Source organism: Pan paniscus, chromosome 19 (assembly GCF_029289425.2).
Source record: "Pan paniscus chromosome 19, NHGRI_mPanPan1-v2.0_pri, whole genome shotgun sequence".
Taxonomy (NCBI): domain Eukaryota; kingdom Metazoa; phylum Chordata; class Mammalia; order Primates; family Hominidae; genus Pan; species Pan paniscus.
In genome coordinates, this window is record NC_073268.2 from 28780010 (window position 1) to 28805135 (window position 25126).

The window sequence follows — 25126 nt, forward strand, 5'->3', positions numbered from 1 at the left end:
TCTGTTTTCACAGTAAAAAGGGCTTGCTCAGCACCATTTCCTGTCGGGCATCTAAATGATTTCGGTTTTCCCTGAGGCTCCAAAACACTTGTAAGAGCATCCTTGAACTTCCTCATTTACTCTGATTTTGAGCTTCCAAATTTACTCTAGAAATATTAAATTAACCAAAATAGTCTAAGGCTCTTTAGGATAATAATTTAATAGTCTCATGGTGGCAATTTGGTTTTATTTTAAAGAGACATACAGACGTAAGTTAGCAACAGAAAAAATTCCCAAAATGTGAGCACAGTTAACATGTGCTATGTTGCTAGTCATCTCCAGTTTTGAAAACAGGGTCCATTAATGTGCTGTGATCTTGCCTTTCCTAATAATAAGGAAGCAACAGCTTCTAATATTTGCTCTGCCTACTTGAGAGAAAATGAATTGGTGATTATAGTCTTCAGATTAAACTTGGGACCAGGACCAGACCTATCCAGATAAAAGGGTATTGTATCAGAGTCAGAGGATAGAATGCAAGGCTGCTGAGAAACAACAGGCAGAGGCTGTGTTTAGGGATACTCTGTTTGTTAAGATGAAGAGATGGCCTTGCTTAGTTTGGTTCAAGAACTAGATGAATCTGATGCTGGTTAATACTTTCTTAAATGAAAGCAAAAAGACTCATTCAACAACAAATATTTATCTAGCACCTACTGTGTGCCAGACATCGTTCCAGGCACTGGGAGACATAGCAGTGGGGGGAAAAACATAGACAAAAACTGCTGTTCCTTTGGAATTTGCATTCTAGTAGGAGAGGGGCAGGAGGTGGTAATAAATAATTAAGTAGTAATTAAAATATAATGAAATGCTATGGGGTAAAAATAAGGGAGATTGGTAGTACTGGGAGTGAAGTGAGAAAATCTTTTATTAAAAAGGTACTATTTAGCCAGGTGTGCGGTGGCTCAGGCCTGTAATCCCAGCACTTTGGAAGGCTGAGGTGGGCAGATCACTTGAGGTTAGTTGTTCGAGACCAGCCTGGCCAACATGATGAAACTCCTGTCTCCAATAAAAATAAAAAAATTAGCCGGGTGTGGTGGCGGGCACCCATAATCAGCTATTCGGGAGGCTGAACCTGGGAGGCGAAGGTTGCAGTGAGCCAAGATGGCACCATTGACTCCAGCCTGGGCAACAGAGTGAGACTTAAAAAAAAAAAAAAAAAGAACTTATTCCTTCTACCTAACTGTATGTTTGTATCCATTAACCTACTTCTCTTCATTCCCCTCACCTCCCATCCTTTGGTAACTATCATTCTATTCTCTTTTTTGGGTACTACTTTAGTAAAAACCTAAAGTAATTAAGTAAGCTATACGATATGGAGACTAGGAGAAGGCACATTCCAGACAAGGACAATAGTCAATTAAAAGGTCATGAGGTGGCAGCATACCCTATTCTAAGATAAGTGAGGAGACCAGAATGGCTATAGTGAAGCGGAGGAGTAGCAGATGAAGTTAATGAGGAAAGGAGGGAGGGAAAGGCATAGCTAGATCACCCAAGGTCTTGGAGACCTTTGGTAGGATTTTGCCTTTTCTGCTTAGAAACTGTTAATGCAAGTTCTTCCGAGTGGGCAGATGAAAGTTGCTTAATTCTTCCTATAGCACTGGCCAGTTATATTCATGGTTACCTGAGTTTAACAGTAAACCCTACTTGGCAAATAGCTCAAGTTGTCCTTCAGCCCCGCCCCACCCCCACTATTAACATAAATAGTATTCAAAGATGAGACAACGGCAACCAAGGGCATATCAGCCAGTACATGTAGCTGTGTAGCTATCATTAAAGGGAAAAGGAAAGACTGGTGCCTTTCAGCTTATCTGTCAGGCAAGCTGAAAGGCCTGTGAAATTATTGCTGGCTGCTTCTGGCAACTGAAACTATATAGAGTAATTCTGTTGTAGGCTGCTAGAAGTAGAGAGGATTAGGGGCCAATAAAAAAGATTGGTCAGAATAGTATCACAGGGAGGTTATACACTGGCAGAAAGCAGTCACATATACATTTGCTATAAGTTAGATATCTGAGTATAACAGGTAACTTACCTGAGGGTTACTTGAATGGAACAGGCCAGTGGTATAGCAAGAATTAAGCAACTTTCACCACTATGTGAAAGTCACTGACATAGGTATGCCAGTGACATACCTATGTCACTGGCAGCTGTGCCTCACAGGGAACCCAGGATCAAGGGAAAATCATGCTAAGATACACTGCATCTGTTCCTACTCCTGGGTAGCTCCCTCATTTTGAAAGTTTTATAAGTTAAATAAAATAAATCCAGAACTTATAGCAAATGTATATGTGACTGCTTTCTGCCAATGTATAACCCACCTGTGATACTATATTGATCAACCCAGTTACTCTTCAGAAATCTGGCCCCTAATCCTCTCCTCTTCTAGCAGCCTACAATAGAATTACTCTATATAGTTCCAGTTGCCAGAAACAGTCAGCAATAATTTCACAGGCCTTTCAGCCTGCCTGACAGATAAGCCGAAAGGGACCAGTCTTTCTTTTTCCCTTTAATGATAGCTACACAGCTACATGAACTGGCTGATGTGCCCTTGGTTGCTGCTGTCTCATCTTCGAATATTGTTTATGTTAATAGTCAGGGGTGGGAAGAGGGGGGCAGAGGGACAACTTGAGCTATTATTTGCTATGTAGGGCTTACTGGGTTTTTGTTTTGTTTTGTTTTTGTTTTTGAGATGAAGTCTTGCTCTGTTCCCCAGGCTGGAGTGCAATAGCACAATCTCGGCTCACTGCAACCTCCGCCTCCTGGGTTCAAGCGATTCTTCTGTCTCAGCCTCCTGAGTAGCTGGAATTACAGGCGTGTGCCACCATGCCCAGCTAACTTTTTTGTATTTTTGTAGAGACAGAGACAGAGTTTTGCCATGTTGGCCAGGCTGGTCTCGAACTCCTGACCTCAAGTGATCCACCTGCCTCAACCTCCCAAAGTTCTGGGATTACAGGTGTGAGCCATGGCGCCCAGCCTGGGTTTACTGTTAAACTTTAAAAATACATTAGGCCGGGTGCGGTGGCTCATGCCTGTAATCCCAGCACTTTGGGAGGCCAAGGCAGGTGGATGGCTTGAGCCCAGGACTTCAATCCCAGCCTGGGAAACGTAGCCAGACCTCAACTCCACAAAAAATTAAAAAAAAAAAAAAAAAAAAAAAAGGTCAGCTAGGTGTGATGGCATGTACCTGTATTCCCAGCTACTTGGGAGGCTAAGGTAGGAAGATCACTTGAGTCCAGGAGGTTGAGGATGCAGTGAGCTATGTTTGTGCCCCTGAACTCCAACTTGGGAAGTTGAGCAAGACCCTGACTGAAAAAAAACAAACAAAAACATTTAATACATATTGTATTGAATCAAAAAATCGTGAAGGCAAGACTAGAAAACTATCAGTTAAAGTGATTAAAATTCCACTCTAATTTAATATGTCATAGAAGACCTAGTAGAAATTCAATAAAAGAACAGACTTCAGTAATAATAGGCAGTAATTGGTATCAATGAACATAACTGATTTTTCAATCCAGGGGTAAAACTGATCTAGAATCAAATCTAGGTTCTAGATATTAAGCATACATCCTCAGATTAGTTAGCTGCAAGATAAAAATCAAATGAGTTCACTGTTATGCCTATGTTCTGCCTGGTGGACAGTACAACCTTACATGGACAAAAGGAGGACATGCGGCCGTCAAGATGACTGGACAGATGGGCAGGCCACTGAACACAGATGCTGTCTCTGGGTAGTTCCACTGGGGAAGAAGGTCATATACAGGGACATAAATTACTGTCAGGAGCACAGTGGGAGCTATGGAATCGAGAAGTTCTGTGCTTTCCTGTTCTGAGTACTTGCCCTTCAACTCCTTCAGGGGTTCCTGGAAAGGAAGACTGCTACCAGGTCAAGGATCATCTTTCATTCATACACTTTTCAAAAGTGATTAGATAATATTTTCCTTCAGTCTCCAAACTATAACTGATTCCAACTACATTTACCAAGGTCCCTCCTTCTAAATGGATTTTCTTCTAAAATTAGAACAATAAAACTGACATTATATAAATGCCTTTCCATAAACTTAGGCTTTCCTTAAGTAGAAAAAAAAAAAGAAAATAAATTCAGACAGAGTATGTTTTCATTACAGGCCCACCTAATTGACTTTCAGGCCCTGGGTGCCTTGATTCAGAAACTTAATTTATAAATATCTCAAAATGTAGAACTAAGATCTACAGATAGAACCTAAAGGAAGACATTTTATTTCATATAAACAACTAGGTGTGGTGGCTCACGCCTGTAATCCCAGCACTCTGGGAGGTCGAGGTGGGTGGATCACTTGAGGTCAAGAGTTTGAGACCATCCTGGCCAACATGGTGAAAAAACCTCATCTCTACTAAAAATCCAAAAAATTAGCTGAGCGTGGTGGCAGGCACCTGCAATCCCAGCTACTTAGGAGGCTGAGGGAGGAGGATCACTTGAACCTGAGAGGCAGAAGTTGTAGTGAGCTGAGATCACACCATTGTACTCCAGCCTGGGCAATAGAGTGAGACTCCGATTTACTGCCCCCCCGCCACCCCCCCCAAAAGAAAACAAAAATAAAAAAACGCCAAATAAATAACTCCCTAACAGGGTTTTATGAAGACAGAATGGGTCATTTAGAGTAGCAAATCACTGGTGGTATTCATGTACACACTGATTTTCCCATCACTGCCAAGAAAGAGTGAATTCCATCAAAAACAGATAGGGTTTGAAATAGACAAAATTAAAGACCATCCCTTCCAACTATGAGATTTTACATTCCTTATGTGTACATGGTCACATGGCTCAAAGCTTTCCTGCAGTTTTATTCAAATATGTATGGACCTTAATACTACAAAGCCCATGCATAACCCCTTCATTAAAAAGTATGAATAATGTACTTTCTTCCCCATCTCATTAAACATCATGCTATAGCAAAATATAAGAGAGTAAACATGAATGAGAGCAGGGTATGGCTCTCAAATTCAATCCAGCTGAGGAAAAATCTGAGTGAGTTCTCTGTAATTCCAACCTATAATATAGGTTTTTATCAGCTGGGACGAGAAAGAGGTAGCTATTTTACATCCAGAATTCAAAGTCCTCTACTGCATTACAAGCTAAATCTAAAGACCACAAGGTTAAATCTATTTCTAATCATTTATTAAATTAGAAACATAAAACTAATGCCATTATCCATCATTAACTCCTAGCTTATAATCATGATAAAAAGATGCCTGTGAATTTAACAAATAAAAGCCCACAAATCACTTTTATTACTATTTTAGAACTACTGTGTGAAATTCATTATCCTTTCTCAGGATATCAGCATAGATTTCTATTACTTGGGTAATGTGACCCAAGTTTGGGTGTTTAACTGTCTCCTGACTTTGAGGACAGATTTCTGATCCATCAGACACCTTTGCTTATCAGAATATGGAACTCTTGCTGATTGCTTATGTGTGGCCATTCAAACAAGACAGTTATTATTAATAGATATACTGCTAAAAGATCCCAGAAACCAGTAGTTGAGTGCTGGTTACAGAAAGACAAAAGATACTGCTTAGTAGACTCTCGATTATCTTGATAAAAAAAGATAAAGGAGTGTTCTCACTAAGGACAATCTAGCAAAAAAGGAATATCTAATACATAATATATTGAATTTCTCAGATGAGATTAAATAATATGTTTATAGTCCTGATGGGACATGAAGAATATGTCAAACTGGAAGTAGCAATCACAGTAAGTAATTTTCTATTTTATTTTTTGACAGCAAAATGTTTTAATCTTTCATAATGAAGACTCCAGTACCTACATACTGCTTATGGAATATTTTAGGTGGAATATTTTTAGGTCTACAGGGATCATTTGGATAGTAGATCCAACACTGGATCCAACTGTCTGACGTGGGAATCTCTATATAGTTTCCGAAAGATCCACCACTTCAAGGACTCATTATCTATTCAAGGAGCATCGTGGTCCCACAAATGCAATCAGAGTGTGCAGTCCTCAATTGTGGATCTTGGAAGACCAAAGAAGGCTTCAACACTGACTGGTTTGGCTTGCACAACAGTCAAGAAACGTCAGCAAATGCCAAGCTGGTTTGCTTCATTTGATGGAAGCTGCTGAAAAGGTCTTCCGCTTGGAAGCGTCTACCAGTTTTTCTGGTACAATAGCTATAGCTGTGGGCTTTCTGAGTGTGAACGGACATATGCAAGACATGAAATATCAGGGACAAGCACCATCTGCAACTGACTGTCTCACAGGCTGGAACTACATGTAGGAGTAGCAAGGGACAGAATTTCCTCAGAGCCATATACTAGCAAAATTTGGCTGACAATGATCTTAAGACATGAATAAACAGGACTGTAAGATCGTGTTCTTTGCAGCTAGTGTCTTCAGCACTTTCTGCCCTAATCAAAGGTTACATGAACAGACTGATGAATATTGCCTTGTTTTAGAAAGATATTCAAAGAAAAAAAAAAGAGACATTGTGTCTATTTCTTTTCTCTAATTAATATTCAGCCTCTTATTTGACAATGTTTATGTGAGATTTAAAGGCAATAAAGACAGGGACAACAAAAACTATATATGGGAAAGGGTCAATTCTTTCTCCACAGGTTCACCTCTAAGGTTCTTAATTATAAAGTTGTATCGCAGGAAGGAAAGAAAAAATGTTAAGGTGCTATCAGACCTCTAGGCAGAGGCAGTAGATTGAAAAATCACATTTAAGTTTCCTTTCTCCTGGAAAAAGTTCTGCCATAACTAAGGGAAAATAAAAAATTTTCAAGGTATAAATTCATAGAGATACTAACAAAAAGATATAACAGCAACAAAAACTTGGTACCTGGAAAACAGATGGATTAGCAATACCACCACAGAATTCTCAAAGGCTTAGGACTGGTAGCACCTCTGGAACTGTATGGTGGGGAGAGGAGGGGAGTGTTAAAAACGAGAGGATTAAGATGTCAATAGGATTTCTAGATACCAACCCCGATTCTATACTGCTGGACAGCTCTTAGGTCTCTAGGCCCTGCACAAAACTGAAGATTGATTCTTTTAGAGAGGATAAAATAGATGGCACTTAGAAGTAAAAGCCAGACATGGCTGAGGGGTGGTGAATTAAATGAATTAATGCATACTGAATGCTAAGACTCTCCAGCCCTCTTTCCCAATTTAGCTCCCCACAAGGCTTGCAGAAAGCCTTTCTATCGTAGACAGAGACTTAAAGATAACTTTTGAAAGAATTGAGCCAGCCCAGTGAGGAAAATTCAGCAAAAAATCAAATGGAAATCCTAGAATTAAAAAGTACAATATCTGAAATGAAAATGCTCTGGATTAGTTTAACAGAAGGTTGTTGCCTATAGAAGAAAGAAGCAGTGTACATGAAGACAGATCAATAGGAATTATCCAATCTGAAGAACAGAGAGAAAAAAAGATTAAATTTAAAAAAAGCAGCCTCAGTGATCTGAGGGATGATATCAAGTAGCCTAACACATATGTAACTGGAGTTCTAGAAGGAGAGAAGAGACATAATGAGGCAGAAGAAAAATCTGAAGAATGACAAAACATTTCCAAAATTGGGGAAAACTATCAACTTGCAGATCCAAGCTCAGTGAGCTCCAAGCCAGAGAAATACAAGAAAAACAACTACATACATAATAGCCAAACTGCTGAAAACCAAAGGTAAAAGAAAGATGGAAGAGGAGCCTACAGATTGGCACTGCCAACAGAACTTTCTAAAGTAATGTAAATGTTTTACTTCTGCACTGTCCCATCTAGTAACCATTAGCCACACATGTACTTGAAATGTGGCTGATGAAATGATGAAACTGAATTTGTTTAATTTCAATGTACATAGCCACATGTGGCTAGTGGCTATCATATTAAACAGTGTAGCTAAAGAGACTTAAGAGCTATCAACCCACCATAATATGTGCACTTTACTGATTCAAACACAAATAATAAAACAAAAAAAATTACGACAAAATCTGAACATTGATTCGATATGTGATATTAAGGAATTCTTGCTAATTTTTTAAGTTGTGAGAATAGTTATTGTAGTTAAATTTTTTAAGAGACCTGTTTTAAAGACACATACTGAGCTGGGGGTGGTAGCTCATACCTGTAATCCCACAAGGGCGGATCACCCAAGGTCAGGAATCCGAGACCAGCCTGGCCAACATGGTGAAACCCCGTCTCTACTAAAAATACAAAAATTAGCTAGGTATGGTGGCACGTGCCTGTAATCCCAGCTACTCGGGAGGCCAAGGCAAGAGAATCACTTGAACCCGGGAGGCGGAGGTTGCAGTGAGCTGAGATCGCACCACTGCACTCCAGCCTGGGCGGCACAGCGAGACTCCATCTCAAACAAACAAGCAAATAAACAAAATACGAGACATACTAAAATACTTACAGATTAAGTGATATAAATGTCTGGGATTTGTTTCAAATAATAGAGTAGGGTTATGGAAAGGGGTATAAATGATATTAACCATGGATAATTATTGAAGCTGGATGATGGGTACACAGGGACTCGTTATACTATTCTGTTTATTTCTGCAATGTTAAAAATGTTTCATAAAAAAGTGTTTTTTTTTTTCTTTTTGAGATAAAGGCTTGTGGCTCGTTCTGTCACGCAGGCTGGAGTGCAGTGGCGTAATCTCAACTCACCGCAACCTCTGCCTCCCTGGCTCAAGCAATTCTCCTACTTCAGCTTCCCGATTAGCTGGGACTATAGGCGTGTGCCACCATGCCTGGCTAATTTTTGTATTTTTAGTAGAGATAGGGGTTCGTCAAGTTGGCCAGGCTGGTCTTGGACTCCTGGCCTTAAGTGATCCGCCCTCCTTGGCCTCCCAAAGTGCTGGAGTTACACGTGTGAGCCACTGTGCCTGTTCCCATAAACAAGGTTTTAAAAAGTAGAGCAAAAGGAAAAAGGGATGGAAAATAGGAGGGGAAAACAGAGTCAGTCCAGGAGAATCAACATCCAAATAGCAAGACGTCTGATAAGAAATAGAGAAAATGAAGGGGAGAGCATCAGCAAAGAAGTTAAAGACAAATTCCTAGAATTGAAGGACATGAGTTTCCGGTTTTAAAGAACCCAATGAGTACCCAGCATGATGGGTGAAAAGACAGAGTCACAATGAGGCACATCACTGAAATTTAAAACACTGGGGACAAAGTACAAGCTTTCATTGAGAAAAAAACAGGGCTAAGGCAAGTATCAAGAATCAGAACGGCTTCTGATTAGGAGGAAAATGATTCCTAACCTAGTATGAAGACAGACTACAACAGACATTTAAAAACATGTAAAGGCTCAAACCTATGGAATAGTCTACATACCTATTCTCAGGAATCCACTGGAAACTGTGTTTCATCAAAAGAGGGAGTAAACCAAGAAAAGGACACTATAACAGGAGACCCTGAGTAGGAGAGAGCTGATGAAGGGAATGAATCTCCAGGGTTAAGATGAAAGGAGGTCCCAGGAAGACAGCTATGTTCCAGGCATTCAAGTAAATCAGTCTAGAAGAGACTTTAAGAAAGGGAAACCAATAGTATACTTTGAAGGGTCTGATCTCAATGGAATTTGGGATTGAATTACAGTTAAAAACACCAACAGAAATGGGTATTAACTCCAATTATCTACAAAAAGTTTTATTGAGGAAAAATCACTTTAATATATGGCTCAGCTTCAAAGAATATATGCAGTCATAATAATGTAAACACTGGGCAGGGTGTGGAGGCTCATACCTGTAATTCCAGCACTTTAGGAAGCTGAGGCAGGAGGATCACTTGAGCCCAGGAATTTCAGACCAGCCTGGGCAACATAGTGAGACCCCATCTCTACATAAAAATAAAAAATTAGCCAGGCGTGGTGGCACACACCTGTAGTCCCAGCTACTTGAGATTCTCCTAAGGTAGCAGGATCGCTTGAGCCTAGGAGTTTGAGGCTGCAATGAGCCATGATTATACTACTGCACTTCAGCCCAGGTGACTGAGCAAAATTTTATCTCTTAAAAAAAAAAAATTGATGTAAACATTGAACACTGATTTAAGTAAATTTTAAGATAGTTCTGTCAGAAAAAATGGGAACATGAAAAGTATGTAGATGATGGCAGTGAGTGGGGACATGTACAGGAATATCTAAAACAGAAAAATCCAGCTGGGTGTGGTGGCTCGCACCTGTAATCCCAGTGCTTTGGGAGGTCAAGGTGGGAGGATTGCTTGACCGCAGGAATTTGAGACCAGCCTAGGCAACATGGAGAGACCCTGTCTCTACAAAAAATTTTAAAAAATATAAATTAGCTGGGTGTAGTGGTGTGCTCCTGTGGTCCCAGCTATTCGGGAGGCTGAGGTGGGAGGATTGCTTGAGCCCAGGAGGTGAAGGCTGCAGTGACCCATGACTGCACCATCAGCCTGGGTGACAGAGTGAGACCCTATCTCAAAAAAAAATAAATAAATAAAAATCCAGGAGTCCCAATATGAGCATGTTATTTAGGTAATTATCAAAAGAGGTGAACGAAATTGGCTTTGTGGGAGGAGATATTGGAGGTCTTGTTAGGGAGAAAAGTCTCAGGACTGGGTTTTTCTTTTCTTTTCTTTTCTTTTGGAGACGGAGTCTCGCTCTGTCACCCAGGCTGGAGTGCAGTGGCGCGATCTCGGCTCACTGCAAGCTCCGCCTCCCGGGTTCACGCCATTCTCACGCCATTCTCCTGCCTCAGCCTCCCGATTAGCTGGGACTACAGGCACCCGCCACCATGCCTGACTAATTTTTTTTGCATTTTTAGTAGAGACGGGGTTTCACCGTGTTAGCCAGGATGGTCTCGATCTCCTGACCTCGTGATCCGCCCGCTTCAGCCTCCCAAAGTGCTGGGATTGCAGGCGTGAGCCACCATGCCCGGCCAGTTTTTCTTAAATAATTGTAGAATTAGTTGGCTCTTTAAACTGTGCCTTTATCATCCTGAAAACTTGAAAGAATGATGCTATCAATGTTCTCAAAAGAGTTTATGGCCCTGGAAAAAGGAGGCCAAGCAGCTGTGGGAACCCTGCAGCATCTACATAATGACCATGAGCATTACCCTGGAGATGAACACATGTTAAATCATAATTCCACTGTCTCCTTGCAGACACTGACTTGAAAAAGCAGTCCAAGTTTGAAGAAGTTCACTGGGAAAATGTTTCTAAGCACAACTAACACATGAAATGAGAAACAAGGACATCAAGAGTCAGAGAAAACTCATTTAGAGGAAACACATTTAGACACTTATTAAGGTTTCTGCTTTATTTAAACAGAGAGAATCAATTCTCTTTTTAAGGAATATAATTATGTGATATAAATAAACTCAAGAAAGGCTCCCAGTAGGAGCAAGCTTAACTTTACTTTGTATAATGTTTATAAGCTGATTCACAAAAGCTTTTACAGTCGATGTCAGTATAGTAGAAAAATTCTTCCAGGTTCAAATCTCTACTAGGTATTTAATTCCCATATTTAAGGCATAATGTATTTTACATTTTAAGAATGAATAGGCAGGGCATGGCAGCTCACGCCTGTAATCCCAGCACTTTGGGAGGCAGAGGCAGGTGGATCACCTGAGGTCAGGAGTTCGAAACCAGTGTGGCTAACATTGGTGAAACCCCGTCTCTACTAAAAATACAAACATTAGCTGGGTGTGGTGGCAGGCGCCTGTAATCCCAGCTACTCAGAGGCTAAGGCTGGAGAATCGCTTGAACCTGGGAGGCGGAGGTTGCAGTGAGCCAAGATTGCACCATTGCACTCGAGTCTGGGTGACAAGAACGAAACTCCATCTCAAAGAAAAAAAAAAAAGAATGAACGGTATCTTTTAAACTTTTAAATAGTGTTTCAAATAGTCTATAAGCCAATAAGTAGTTTAATGAGTGTTCTGATGAAAAGTTTTTATAATAAGTTTTATACTACAGTTCTGGCAGCTGGGCTTGATTTAATTGTTCTACACATTGATATCAAATTAGCCAAAATAGCTAAAATCCACATGGAATTCAAAATTTCATTTCCTCAATCCCCAACATTTTTTTTCCCCAATTTTATGGTCTGCAGTACTAGAAAAATACTAATTTTCCCACATGAGCTCTTGAATCTAAACATTATACAAATATATTTAAAAGCTAGATCAATCTTTACCTGGCTTTATCTGGATGTATATATAGTTTAACCTTGTTGGAATGATGTTTTGATTTTCTTCTTGTTCATACAGGGAAAAGGGCAGAATGGAAGCTGAAATCTAAAGTACCCTACACATCCCTAAGCTAGCCATTACATTAGTTCCAACTCTCACCAGCATACACTAAGTAGAGCTGCTCACAGGGGGAAAAAGTTTTTCTCTTTTCAAGTTTTGCTTATCATCTCCATTGGGAAATGCCAATTAATGAGAAAATAGCCACAATTATGACGTCCCCAAAAGAAGAGAATCCATGTGGGAAACTTGAAAAATCAGTAGTTAACTATAGATGGAAAAATTTAAAGTTTGCTTCTTATAATATCAGGTTTATGAAAATTAAAACTTGCTAGTTCTAATATCACATCAATACTTTTGAGGAAAGGGTTGGACTAAGATTCAACTTCTCTTGTGAGGGTTCCTGTTCAGGAGTTAGTCAAATGGAAATGCCAACAGGAAAGTAAACTGACATTCATTAATTTGTTTACTGTTTCTTTTCTTTTTTTTCTTTTCATTTTAAGAGCAGAAAATTTGCCCTGGTTTCTGTGACCCAAATTCTCTTTCCTACTTATGAGGTAAAGCATTCTTGCATGCATGCTGACTGTCCTCAAATATTAGGCTTGAGGCTCTGGCCAATGGGAGGTTAGATTTCAATGAAAAGGGAACAGATGTAGATTTGGGTTAAGTTTCTTCAGGATCCTGTGCTGGAAAAGCCCCTTAACACATTACTGTCATCATAGTAACAGCCAATTCCATCTGCATAGTAATCCTTGCTTTATTCTTCTTGTCTGAGCCAAGTTACATTGTGACTCACTCGTCTACCCTCTAAATCATTACTCCCTTTGCTGAAAAAAAGGCAGTCAACTACTGTGGCAACAAGGTAGTTAGTGAACTGGCAAACAGGCCTGCTGTGCTGGTATTTAAATGACTGAAGAACGCTTAGTTTTAACTCCAAGATATTTTACTCTTGACGTCTCACCATCAGTACTAGTATCTCACACAGGTATTTCTAGAAGATTAAACAATGGGATCCCACCTGTCTTGACTGGAAAGCTGACATTTTTCTTTCATCATTTTAAATATATTTCGTAGTCTCATTCAGACTGTTCTATCTTAAGTTCTTAGTGGGGGTGGGGACAGTACCAGTCCTCCTCTTTGCAATGTCTTTTGACTATCCTTCACAGTGTATCTTTCTCTCTCTCTCCTGTTAAATTGTGAGCTCACTTTCAGTAGAGACTTTCTTTTCAGCTGGGGGTCTTGAAGGCCCTAAATTTTACAACTGTTGTTAAAGGGCTGCTTTGTGTTTGCTTCTGACAGGACTTTAGGTTTCACCAGTCCTGGGCCAATTATATATTAATTTATTGATTTGGAGGTTACTACACCTACATAAGTAGTGTAAATTTGGAATATATAACTCATCTATGGCATTGATTGGGCCTTGAATTTCTCACAAGGGGCTATACCCAGAACCCTGCTCAGAACTCTCCTGTCATCTTTGGGGGATGGCGAAAACATTTTCCTAGTTCTCCTTTCTTTGAGGGAGCTGCCCTTCCAGGGTCTCTGCTTTATGCAGGGATCGATTACAGTTCCCCATTTCTGGGTGGCCCAAGGCTTTCTTCCTGTTCTTGTGAACATTAAAACCATAACCGCTAGCAACCTCCAGGGTTGCTACAGTTCTGACTTATGAGCTTACTGCTCTGCCTTCATGTTGCCTGAAGCCCAGAAGGTTTATATTTCAAAGGAAACTTCGAGGTAGGTGAAAACTGAATGAAACTCTAAGCTAACACCCAAGCATTCTAAAAAATTCGACATTTTCAAGATAAAGAGGCTCTTGTAGACCACATAAAATTCTTCTAAGATGCTGTTATACTTATCATAGATAGGTGCTAATGGGGCATTTAAATCCAAACAGCCTAGCTACCTGTGGTCCAATGTTCAATGATAACCTCCATATAAATCTCTTCTTACATTAATGACCTTCAAATTTTGCTATAAAAGTCTTAAGGAAAAAAGGTTTACAAATAAGAAGTTAAGAAAAAAGTTTCTAAGTGTTTGTTGAGTAAAAGAATGAATATCTATGTCATGCATGACTTTTGTTTTTCTTAACAACAAAACATAAAACTCTCGTCCACAAAGATTTATTTCAAATCCGATTCCATGACTAACTCAAACCTAAGGAAGAAAGAGGGACTTTTTTACATGTAAATGAAAAATTGGGCGAGGCGCGGTGGCTCATGCCTGTAATTCCAGCACTTTGGGAGGTCCATGTGGGCAGATTACTCGAGGTCAGGAGTTCGAGACCAGCCTGGCCAACATGGTGAAACCCCATCTCTACTAAAAATACAGAAATTAGCCAGGCGTGGAGGCTTGCGCCTGTAATCCCAGCTACTTGGGAGGCTGAGGCAGGAGCACCACTTGAACCCAGGAGGCGGAGGTTGCAGTGAGCCGAGATCGCACCACTACACTCCAGCCTGGGCAACAGAGTAAGACTGTGTCTTTAAAAATAATAATAATAATAATTGTCAAGATATTAACTTGTACCACCTGAGTGAAGTAAATCTCTGACCTGGAGGTTATTCAGAGGTTCCATCTTCATGACTGGGCCCAAGGTATTGAGAGGCAGGGAGACATCAATGCTCTGGTTTGGCATCAGTGGTGTATGGATGGCCAGAGGAGTGCTGGGGATGACACCAAAGCTAGAAGAGAGGATACATAAATCACAGAGGTTAATCAAGAGGCAGGATTTAGGCTGGGCATGGTGGCTTACGCCTGCAATCCCAGCATTTTGGGAGGCTGAGGTGGGTGAATCTCCTGAGGTCAGGAGTTCAAAACCAGCCTGGCCAACATAGTGAAACCCTGTCTCTACTAAAAATACAAAACATTAGCCGGGCGTGGTGGCGGGTGCCTGTAATCCCAGCTACTTGGGAGGCTGAGGCAGGAGAATCGCTTGAACTTGGGAGGCGGAGGTTGTAGTGAGCCAAGATTGCACCATTGCACTCCAGCCTGGGCAATAAGAGTGAAACTCCATCTCAAAAAAAAAAAAAAAAAAAAAAGAGGCAGGATTTTGCCATATCTTTGGGTTTTAATGGCATTTTGCTCCATTTAAAGGAAAGTTTTTTTTTTTTTTTTTTTTTTGGAGATAGGGTCTCATTCTGTCACCCAGGCTGGAGCAAAGTGGCGTGATTTCAGCAAAGCTCACCACAGCCCTCAACTTCCAGGTTTAAGTGATCCTCGCACCTGAGTCCCCCAGGTGGCTGGGACTAGAGGCATGCACCATCATGCCATGCTAATTTTTGTATTTTTAGTAGAGATGGGGTTTCACGGTGTTGGCCAGGCTGGTCTCGAACTCCTGAGCTCAAGCAATTTGGTCACCTTGGCCTCCCAAAGTGCTGGGATTACAGGTGAGGAAACAAAATTTTTAATACAATTAAATAAAAGGGATAGCAGGAATCAAGGTGCTCAATGCCAATTTGCTATAACACTGGTTACATCATAATTTTCTGTCTTCCATTAAATGAATTTGAGGAAGGAGAAAATATTCTTAAGTGCAGAACTGCTTTGCTAGTGCTATGACTCTGAAAGTTCCTTCTCTTTAAAACGTCACTAGAGGGCAGGTTTGATGAATATCATTTTTAATAAATCTTTCCTTAGATAATTCTTGGGAGAAAGAAGAATTAAGAATTTCCGCCCTGAGGCCAGGTGTGGTGGTTCACGCCTGTAATCCCAGCACTTTGGGAGGCTGAGGCAGGAGGGTCACTTAATATAATGAGACCGTGTCTTTACTGCCCACCCCCCACCAAAAAAAAAGTAATAAAAGAAAACAAATTAGCTGGGCATGGTGGCACACGCCTGTAGTCCTAGCTACTCTGGAGGCTGAGGTAGGAGAATCACTTGCTTGATCCCAGGCATTAGAGGTTGCAGTGAATTGTGACTGCATCACTGCAGTCCAGCCTAGATGACAGAGCAACACCCTGTCTTTAAAAATACAAAAACAAAAACGAAAACCAATTTCTACTCTATAAAGAGAAGTATAATAAATTATTTTACAGGCTTGATAACCTGACTGGTAAGTCCAGAGGATTATTTACTGGTAATTCTCACTTTCCTTTTTTTTCACTTACATAGGACACAATCACTGGGAAAGAGCTAGTCTAAGTGGCATTGACTGGCTTATAAATTCCAAACAATTACGATAAGTTGTAGAGCCAAACATGGCCACTTTCTAAGCTTCAGGGAGGCAATGAATAGCTACCAGTTTTATCCAGGAAAACTTGTTTAATAATACAAGAATGGTAAAGAGATGGGAAACTCAGTCTGAATCTGAAGTTAAATAGAAAACAAATACATATGTGGGAGGACAGATGGTCTGAGAAGCACAAGGATAAAATTTTATAGGCTGGGGCTGGAAACAGTGGCTCACAATTGTAGTCTCAGCACTTTGGGAGGCTGCAGCGGGCGGATCATTTAAGGCCAGGAGTTTGAGACCAGGCTGGCCAACATGATGAAATGACATTTCTACTAAAAATACAACAAAAATTAGCCAGGTAACAGGCACCTGTAATCCTAGCTACTCGGGAGGCTGAGGCAGGAGAATTGTTTGAACCTGGGAGGCAGAAGTTGCAGTGAGCCAAGATTGTGCCACTGCACTCCAGGCTGGGCGACAGAGCAAGACTGTCTGAAAAAACAAAACAAAACAAAAACATAGGCTGGGCATGGTGGCTCATGCCTGTAATCCCAACACTTTGGGAGACTCAGGCCAGGCGAGTGGATCACTTGAGCCCAGCAGTTCAAGACCAGCTTGGGCAACATAGAGAAACCCTGTCTCTGGAAAAAAATTACAAACATTGGCCAGTGTGGTGGTGTGTTCCTGTGGTCCCTGTTACTCAGGAGGCTGAGGTGGTAAGATCACTTGAGCCCAGGAGGTTGAGAGCCCAGGAGGTTGAGGCTGCAGTGAGCCTCAACTGCACCATGCCTGGGCAAAAGAGCAAGACCCTGTTTCGGGTGGAAAAAAAAGAAGAAAACAAAATTTTATAAAGATGGAGCAGAAAGAAAAAATTGGCCTAGAAGATAACAAACAAAATGATACAAATTTATATTGAATTTATATTCTAAATAGCCACAGGATGGAAGATGGGACTACGACGTTTATAAAATTAACTAAAGAGTTTATACAGGCTGGTGTGGTGGCTCACGCCTGTAATCCCAGCACTTTGGGAGGCCGAGGCTGGTGGATCACCTGAGGTCAGGAGTTTGAGACCAGCCTGGCCAATACGGTGAAACCCCATCTCTACCAAAAATTACAAAAAAAAATTAGTCGGGCGTGGTGGTGGGTGCCTGTAATTCCCAGCTACTTGGAACCCGGGAGGCAGAGGTTGCAGTGAGCCAAGACCATGCCAATGCACTGCAGCCTGGGCAACAAGAGCGAAACTCTGTCTCAAAAAAAAAAAAAAAAGAGTTTACACAGATACTCTTCCAAGAGTTAGAGTGGCTAAAGAAATATTTACCTTTTCCTAGATAAACTACATCTTAAGAGTACCAAATTGTAATAATGAAATGATCTTGAGAATTCACATCACTCATTTAGGCATAATAGTTATAAGGCAAAAAAAAATTTACTCTTTTGATTTTGCTCTCACAGTCATCAAAACTCTGTCATTAAGTCAATATTGGGAAACATGGCAGCAGCATGGTTCCAAATCTTCCAAGTGCTCATTTAAGAAATGAAATAGAGGAAACAAAGAAGGGGGAAAAGTCCCTATAAAGCTGTAATTTCACCTTCTCCAAAACTACTAGTCAAAGAAAGTCCACAGAACTGGTGAGATGCTCTGGTGATACAGTAGGCAGGCACAAGGAGTTCAGAGGAAACCAGTAGTAGTAGGTCTTAGAGACTGACCACAAATATTCATTCTCAGAAGACAGCCCCATTCCCAGAGTAGACCAAGATCAAACAGGAGCAGCATATGAATAAGGTTGGAAAAAAAAAAAAGGTAGCAAGTCCCTTTCTACCAAGGGGGCCCTGGAGATGAAAGAGCTCAAAAAGCACCACCTTCTAAAGAGAAAACAAACACCTTGGAAGACAGGGCTTCCTTGAAAGACAGGGCTTGAAGGCAAAGATCAGCCCTGTAGAATCAAGTTAGATTCAGAGAGGCTAAGAAGCTGTGGCTACACCAGAGCAAAGGAGGAAACGTTCTTGAGGAGCAAAGTCTAAAAAACTACCCTGCCTAGCTTCCTTTTCAATCGAAGTCTACTAATAGCTAGTCCTGCAAATTCCAACTCATTCAAATATGAGTATCATAATGGTAAAAAACACAGCAACTGTTCAAAGTCCTATTATAAAAAAGTGGAAAGACAGCAGTACAACTTCCTTAATGACAAACAAAACATACTTGAAAAAACAAAACAAACAAACAAACAACAATGCTAGCTACCAAGGAAGACCACACAACAGGAAAAGAAAACATCTGGGGAAGGGATGACCAGATAATGTGAGGTGAGGGCAAGACAACAGGAAAAGGTAAAGGGAGCCAATCTAACTCAGGAAAGAAATAATAAAAAAAAGTAAATCATATCAGAAATGAAGAGTAAATATATCATGAACATAGATGTAAAAAAGTTTCTGCCAATGAACTCCATCAATACACAAAAAAAGACAACACATCCTAACCAAGTAGGATTTATCCCAGGAATGCAAGGTTGGTTTAACATTTGAAAAGTCAACTGATGTAATCCATCATATTAATGGACTAAAAAAGTTCACATAATCATTTTAGTAAATGCAGAAGAGGCATCTGGCAAAATTTAATACCCATTCATAATAAAACTCAGAAAACCAGGAACAGAATGAAACTTCCTCAAGCTCCATGAAAAACCTATGGCTAAGGTCACACTTAATGATGAAAGACTGAATGCTTCTCCCATGAATTAGAACACTTTTCTTACCACTCCTATCCAACATTTACTGGAGGTCCTGTTAGTACAATCAGACAAGAAGAAAAAATAAAAGGCATAAGATTGAACAGGAAAAGATAAAACTGTCTCTGTTCATAAATGACATGACTTATTTATGTAGAAAACTATAAGGAATTTACAAAAAGGCCACTAGAAAGAAAAAGTAAGTTTAACAAAGTTGCAGGAAACAAGTTCAATATATAAAAATCAATTATATTTCTATATACTAGCAATAATAAAAAATTAAAATTAAAAATACTATTTACTGCTGGGCCCAGTGACTCACGCCTGTAATCCCAGCACTTTGGGAGGCCAAGGGCAGGCAGATCACCTGAGGTCAGGAGTTCAAGATTAGCCTGGCCAACATGGTGAAACCCTGCCTCTACTAAATACACAAAAATTAGCTGGGCATGGTGGCGGGTGCCTCTAATCCCAGCTACTCAGGAGGCTGAGGCTGGAGAACTGCTTGAACCCAGGAGACGGAGGTTACAGTGGGCAGAGATCACACCATTGCATTCCAGCCTGGGTGACAAGCGAAAAACTCTGTCTCAAAAAAAAAAAAACAAAACTATTTACTATAACATCAAAAATTTGAAATACTTAAATCTGACAAAAGGTAAGATTTGTGCATAAAAAAATTATAAAACATTGCAAAAAGAAATTAAAGACCTAAACAGAGAGATATACTATGCTAATGGATTAGAAGACTCAATATTGTTTAAATGTCAATTCTCCCTCAAATTGATCTACTTATTCACTGCAATTCCAATAAAAATCTCAGCATTTTTTTTGTAGAAACTGACACGCTGATTCTAAAATTTACAGGGAAATGTAAAAGACCAAGAATAGCCAAAACAAGCTTTGAAAAGAAAAAAAGTTGCAGGACTTACGCCATCTGATTTCAAGACCTATTACGGAAAAAGTTTTTACATTGACTGTTAATTTACAACATATTTAAAAACACTCTCAAAATGAATTATAAAACTAAATGTAGGAACAAAAACTATAAGGCTTATATTTAAAAACATGCCAAAAAAATCTTTGTAACCATGGGGTTAAGCAAAGATTTCTTAGAACACAAAAAGCATAAGTCATAAAAAGAAAAAAAATTGATGAACCTGACTTTATTGAAAACTTTCGACTGGGTGCACTGGCTCATGCCTGTATTTCCCATACCTTGGGAGGCCAAGGAAGGATGACTACTTGAGCCCAGGACATTGAGACCAACCGGAGCAACAGAGTGGGACCCCATCTCTACAACAAATAAAAAAATTAGCTGGGTGTGATGGTGCACAGGTGTAGTCCCAGCTACTCAGGAGGCTGAGGTGGGAGAATCACTTAAGCCCAGGAATTTGAGGCAATAGTAGGCCTTGATTGTGCCATTGCACTCCAGCCTGGGTGACAGAGCAAGCCTTTGTTTCAAACAAAAAAACAAACAAAAACACCCTTTTGGTTTTTTTTGAAAACATTATTAAGAAAAGGCAAGCCATGGACTGGGAAAAAATATTTGCAATAAAGGATTTGTATCCAGAATATACAAAGAACTTTAACAACTCCATAATAAGACGATCCTCTCTCTCCCCCCAAAAACAACAAAAAGGTAAAGATTTGAGCTGATACTTAAGTGAAAGATATAAGAACGACCAATATGCTTATTTTAAAAAATGCTTAAAATTAGTAGTCATTAGGGAAATGCAAATTAAAATGAGACACTACTACACAGCGACAAGAATGGCTAAAATTGGTGAGGATGTGGAAGATCTGGAATTCTCAAGCTTACCATATAACCTAGCAATAACATTCCTAGTTATTTACCAAGGAAAATCAAAAACATATGTCCAACCAAAGATGTATACACAAATGTTCATGGCAACTTTATCATAAAGATGAAACTGAAAACAACCAAACTCCCCCAACTTGTGAGCACGTCAACAAACTGTATATTCATCAATGGAGTATTACTTAACAACAAAAGAGAAATCAACTGCTGATATACATATTTCAAAAGCATTATGCTAATAGAAAGAAACCAGATACAAGATTCCATATTATGTAATTTCATTTATAAAAAATTATAGAAAAGGTACAATTATAGTGACAAAAAGACTGACTTACAAAGAACAAGGAAACAGACATCATAGTAAACATGGTAAGAAACATAGAGAATAAAATGAGAAAAAGAAAAATAAATAACTAAAAGAAACAGGATTTGCAATCACCACCAATTATGAAGTCTTTCTGCCAGAATATCAGCCTAAATCTGATTAAATCTATAATCTGCCTCCAATTTACAGGTAGAATCAGCAAGATTGAGACTGTGGGAAACTCCACACTAAAAGACTTAATTTCTTCTACAGATAAATTTTAAGGAACAAAACAGAGAAGGAGGAGGAGATAAATTTTAAGGAACAAAACAGAGAAGGAGGAGGAACCTATAGATTTAAAGGGACTTAAGGCACTTATCATCCAATTGCAATGTATGGGACCTTATTGGGACCCTGTTCAGACAAAGTAAACAGTACAAAAACATTAGACAACTGTGGAAATCTGACACTAATTGGTTATTTGCTGATATAAAAGAATTTGATGATTTTTTTTAACGATTAGAGAGAAAAACAGTATATAAAAGATAAACAAAGAGTCAATAAATGAATAATTGAAAATCCCAAAGAAGAAAAACAAAAACAAAACCATGGAACAGAACAAAAGAGGTTGCAGTGAGCCGCCGAGATTGTGCTACTGCACTCCAGCCTGGGCAACAGAGCAAGACTCCATCCCCCCACAAAAAAAAAAAGGAAAAAAAAAAAGGCTAGAGATGAATGCAGACTCTGCATCTGCAGATTTCCTTTATTACAACAGATTCCACCAATAGCCTTGGCCTATTTATTTATTTTCCCAACAGCCCTGGCCTTTAACAGGGCCAGCTCCTCAAAAATGGCTGGAAATATTGGTAGTCTTGACAGAAAGAAACACAGACTTTCTAGACAGTTAAATGATTTTTAACATGCCAAGCTCTCAAATCCAGAGTACAAAAGTGTTTCCAAATGATGAGAAATAAATCAGACAGTCACTTATGCAAATTGTCATTGACAAATTTTATGAAATCTGCTTTAAGGGTCCAATTACTACTTTTTATATGCAGGGCTAAATATCCTGTATTTACAAATGAATGGACATGCCATTAAGGTCTAACAGCCAGTTTCCTGAACCATAAAACTGAATAAAACCCACTGATGTTTCAAAAAGAATAAGACATTAACATTTTACTTCTTCATGCTCTCTTCCTTATTAAGGCAGAGAATTCATTGCTAAAAGGAGGTTGTCAAGGTTTATGTGATTATTTGTTCAGCATATATACTTCCATATTTCTTATACCAACCAAATATGCTAATTTTCCCCACCAAAATGTGAACTTTCAGTCAGGAGCTTTGTTTGGTTCACTACTCTAGCCCCAGTACCTAGAAATGTCTGGCTCATGCTAATGTTAAACAATGATTTGTTGAATGAATAAATGGATTTCAGTTAAAAATTTATCAAAAACGTTCTAATCCTAGAATCCAAGATAGTAAATAAGTTCTGGTTTCTTCATCGCATTTGGATGAGTTTCCCAACAAACTCCCTAGTGCCTCCAGAGTTGAAGCTGATAACTGAAAAGGCTTGCAAGAGCCAGGGCTCACTCTACATACAGCATCTGCCAATGTGTGAGGTTTGGTTTTCTTTTTGAGATGGAGTTTCACTCTGTCACCCAGACTGGAGTGCATTGGCGCAATCTTGGCTCACTGCAACCTTGGCCTCCCAGGTTCAAGGGATTTGCCTGCTTCAGCCTCCTGAGTAGCTGGGATTACAGGTACCTGCCACCATGCTCAGCTCATTTTTGTATTTTCAGTAGAGACGGGGTTTCACCATGTTGGCCAGACTGGTCTTTTGAACCCCTGACCTCAGGTGATCAGCCCATCTCGGCCTCCCAAATGCTGGGATTATAGGCATGAGCCACTGTACCTGGCCCAATATGTGAGCTTTTAACCAGTGCTAAATGGAATGTTCTCTTGTTGGTTCTAAGGCAAACTGTTGTCTCAACATCAAGCTAGGGACTCAGATTGCTTACCTATTTTTGTTAAACTGGATTGCAAAATCTGTCATGTGCTGCAGAGCTTTATTGGTGAAGTTCATTTCCATATAGATGTGCCCTTGGCGGTGAGTAAATGTTCCTGAAATCTCCAAGCCTTTAGCCTTTACTGCAGGTAGCCAGACCTGAAACACAGTATGAAGCTCAATAGAATCAGACAAGATTTATCTTGATGCTATGTATTTTTTAACAAATAAAGAACAAATTAAGATTAACAATTAAGTGAACAAATTCACTTCCTTAGGCAATTATAGTAATTTTTATACTATAAATATCAAGCCAGTGCAAAAGACTCCGGATAGAGTCTTATTTTCTGAATTTTGAGATCGTTCTCAATTATTTAAGAACCAAATAATAATAATTTTAAAAAACCAGTCTTTAAACGACCCTGGCTTCTGCTCTACCTTCTGTTCAGCTTGGTTATTTTACTACTTTTAAGTACTGCTACCAAGAGGAAAAGAAAAATTCCAATGAGCATAATGTGTTTTTCTGTTAGTTTTGGTAAAATGGTTCAAAGGGAAGAAACTGCATCTACTAATGAAAACAGCATGCCTGTAATCTTTGAAGATTTTTTTTCATCATTTCCAACCAAAGCCATTATTGGTAATTTCCTTAAAGGCATCAACCATGTCTTATATACGTTTTTAACTCTTGCTATAGTTTGTGGTAAATAGTAAATACTCAGATATTGCTCATATAATCTGAATGCCTATTATTTTTATCTACCTAAATAATTCATAACACACCCCTTGGTCCTGGAACCTGTGGTATACCTGGCCTATACTATTAAAAAAATAAAGATAAAAAAATTTAAGGCCAGGCGCGGTGGCTCATGCCTGCAATCCCAGCACTTTGGGAGGCTGAGGAGGGCAGATCACGAGATCAGGAGATGGAGACCATCCTGGCAAACATAGGGAAACCCCGCCTCTACTAAAAATACAAAAAGAAATTAGCTAGGAGTGGTGGTGGGCGCCTGTAGTCCCAGCTACTGGGGAGGCTGAGGCAGAGCTTGCAGTGAGCCAAGATCACGCCACTGCACTCCAGCCTGGGCGACAGAGTGAGACTCCGTCTAAAAAAATAAAAAATAAAAAAATCAGGAGTCATGAGCTGTTCTGACCACCTAAGACAGAATACCAAAGGATCTGTGGGTGGTGAATAATCATGATGATGTACTCAGCCATACTAAAAGAGTGGCAGGTGGTGGGGAGGACCAGGGAATAACCTAAATGTTCATCAACAGAGGAGTGATTAAATAAATTATGGTGTATCAATTCAGTAGATATACGGATTCAAAAGAATATGGTAGAGAAAAACCAAGGTGCAAAATAGTATATCCCACTGACACAGAATGTTCAAAGGATACAAATATACAGCTATAGGCATGATCTTTTTCTTTTGAAAGGACACACAAGAAAGTTAACAGTGGCTATACATGGGAAATGGGGGCAGGGGGAGACAATTTTCCTTCTTACATTTTTACATTATTTACATTGGTCATTTGTATACAATACTTTTATGTTAGTAAATGAGTGCATTAGATAACTAATAGTTAAAAGTCTGAAGATAATATCCAATGTAGTAAACCTTACAACAAAGCTACCGAGTTGTGCCAAAACACTATGGCTCAATTTTGAATATCTTCGGTTTTGCTATGTACTATAATAACTATATACACTCAGTTATCACAGTTACGACTCCTGGAATGGACAACTGGTCTACATCTCTATAGCAGGGATCCCCCATAAGGAGTCAGATTAGAAAGCAGAGAATTCAGCCAAACTGGTCCTCAGAAAGGTAAGACTATATGAAGCCTGGCCTAGCCTGGATGGTGCT

The 25126-nt window shown here is 39.7% G+C and overlaps 1 protein-coding gene across 6 annotated transcripts in view; it reads right to left on the reverse strand.

The window, feature by feature from the left end:
- Positions 1–25126, reverse strand: part of AP2B1 (adaptor related protein complex 2 subunit beta 1) — a 141365-nt gene that overhangs the window by 29038 nt on the left and 87201 nt on the right. For all 6 annotated transcript variants that reach the window (XM_008971262.5, XM_008971260.5, XM_055102052.2 and 3 more), the window contains 2 exons: positions 23273–23418; positions 14786–14915 (listed from right to left, as the gene is read on the reverse strand). In XM_008971262.5, the coding sequence (XP_008969510.1) occupies positions 14786–14915; positions 23273–23418 (276 nt within the window). The remainder of the gene's footprint in view (positions 1–14785; positions 14916–23272; positions 23419–25126) is intronic.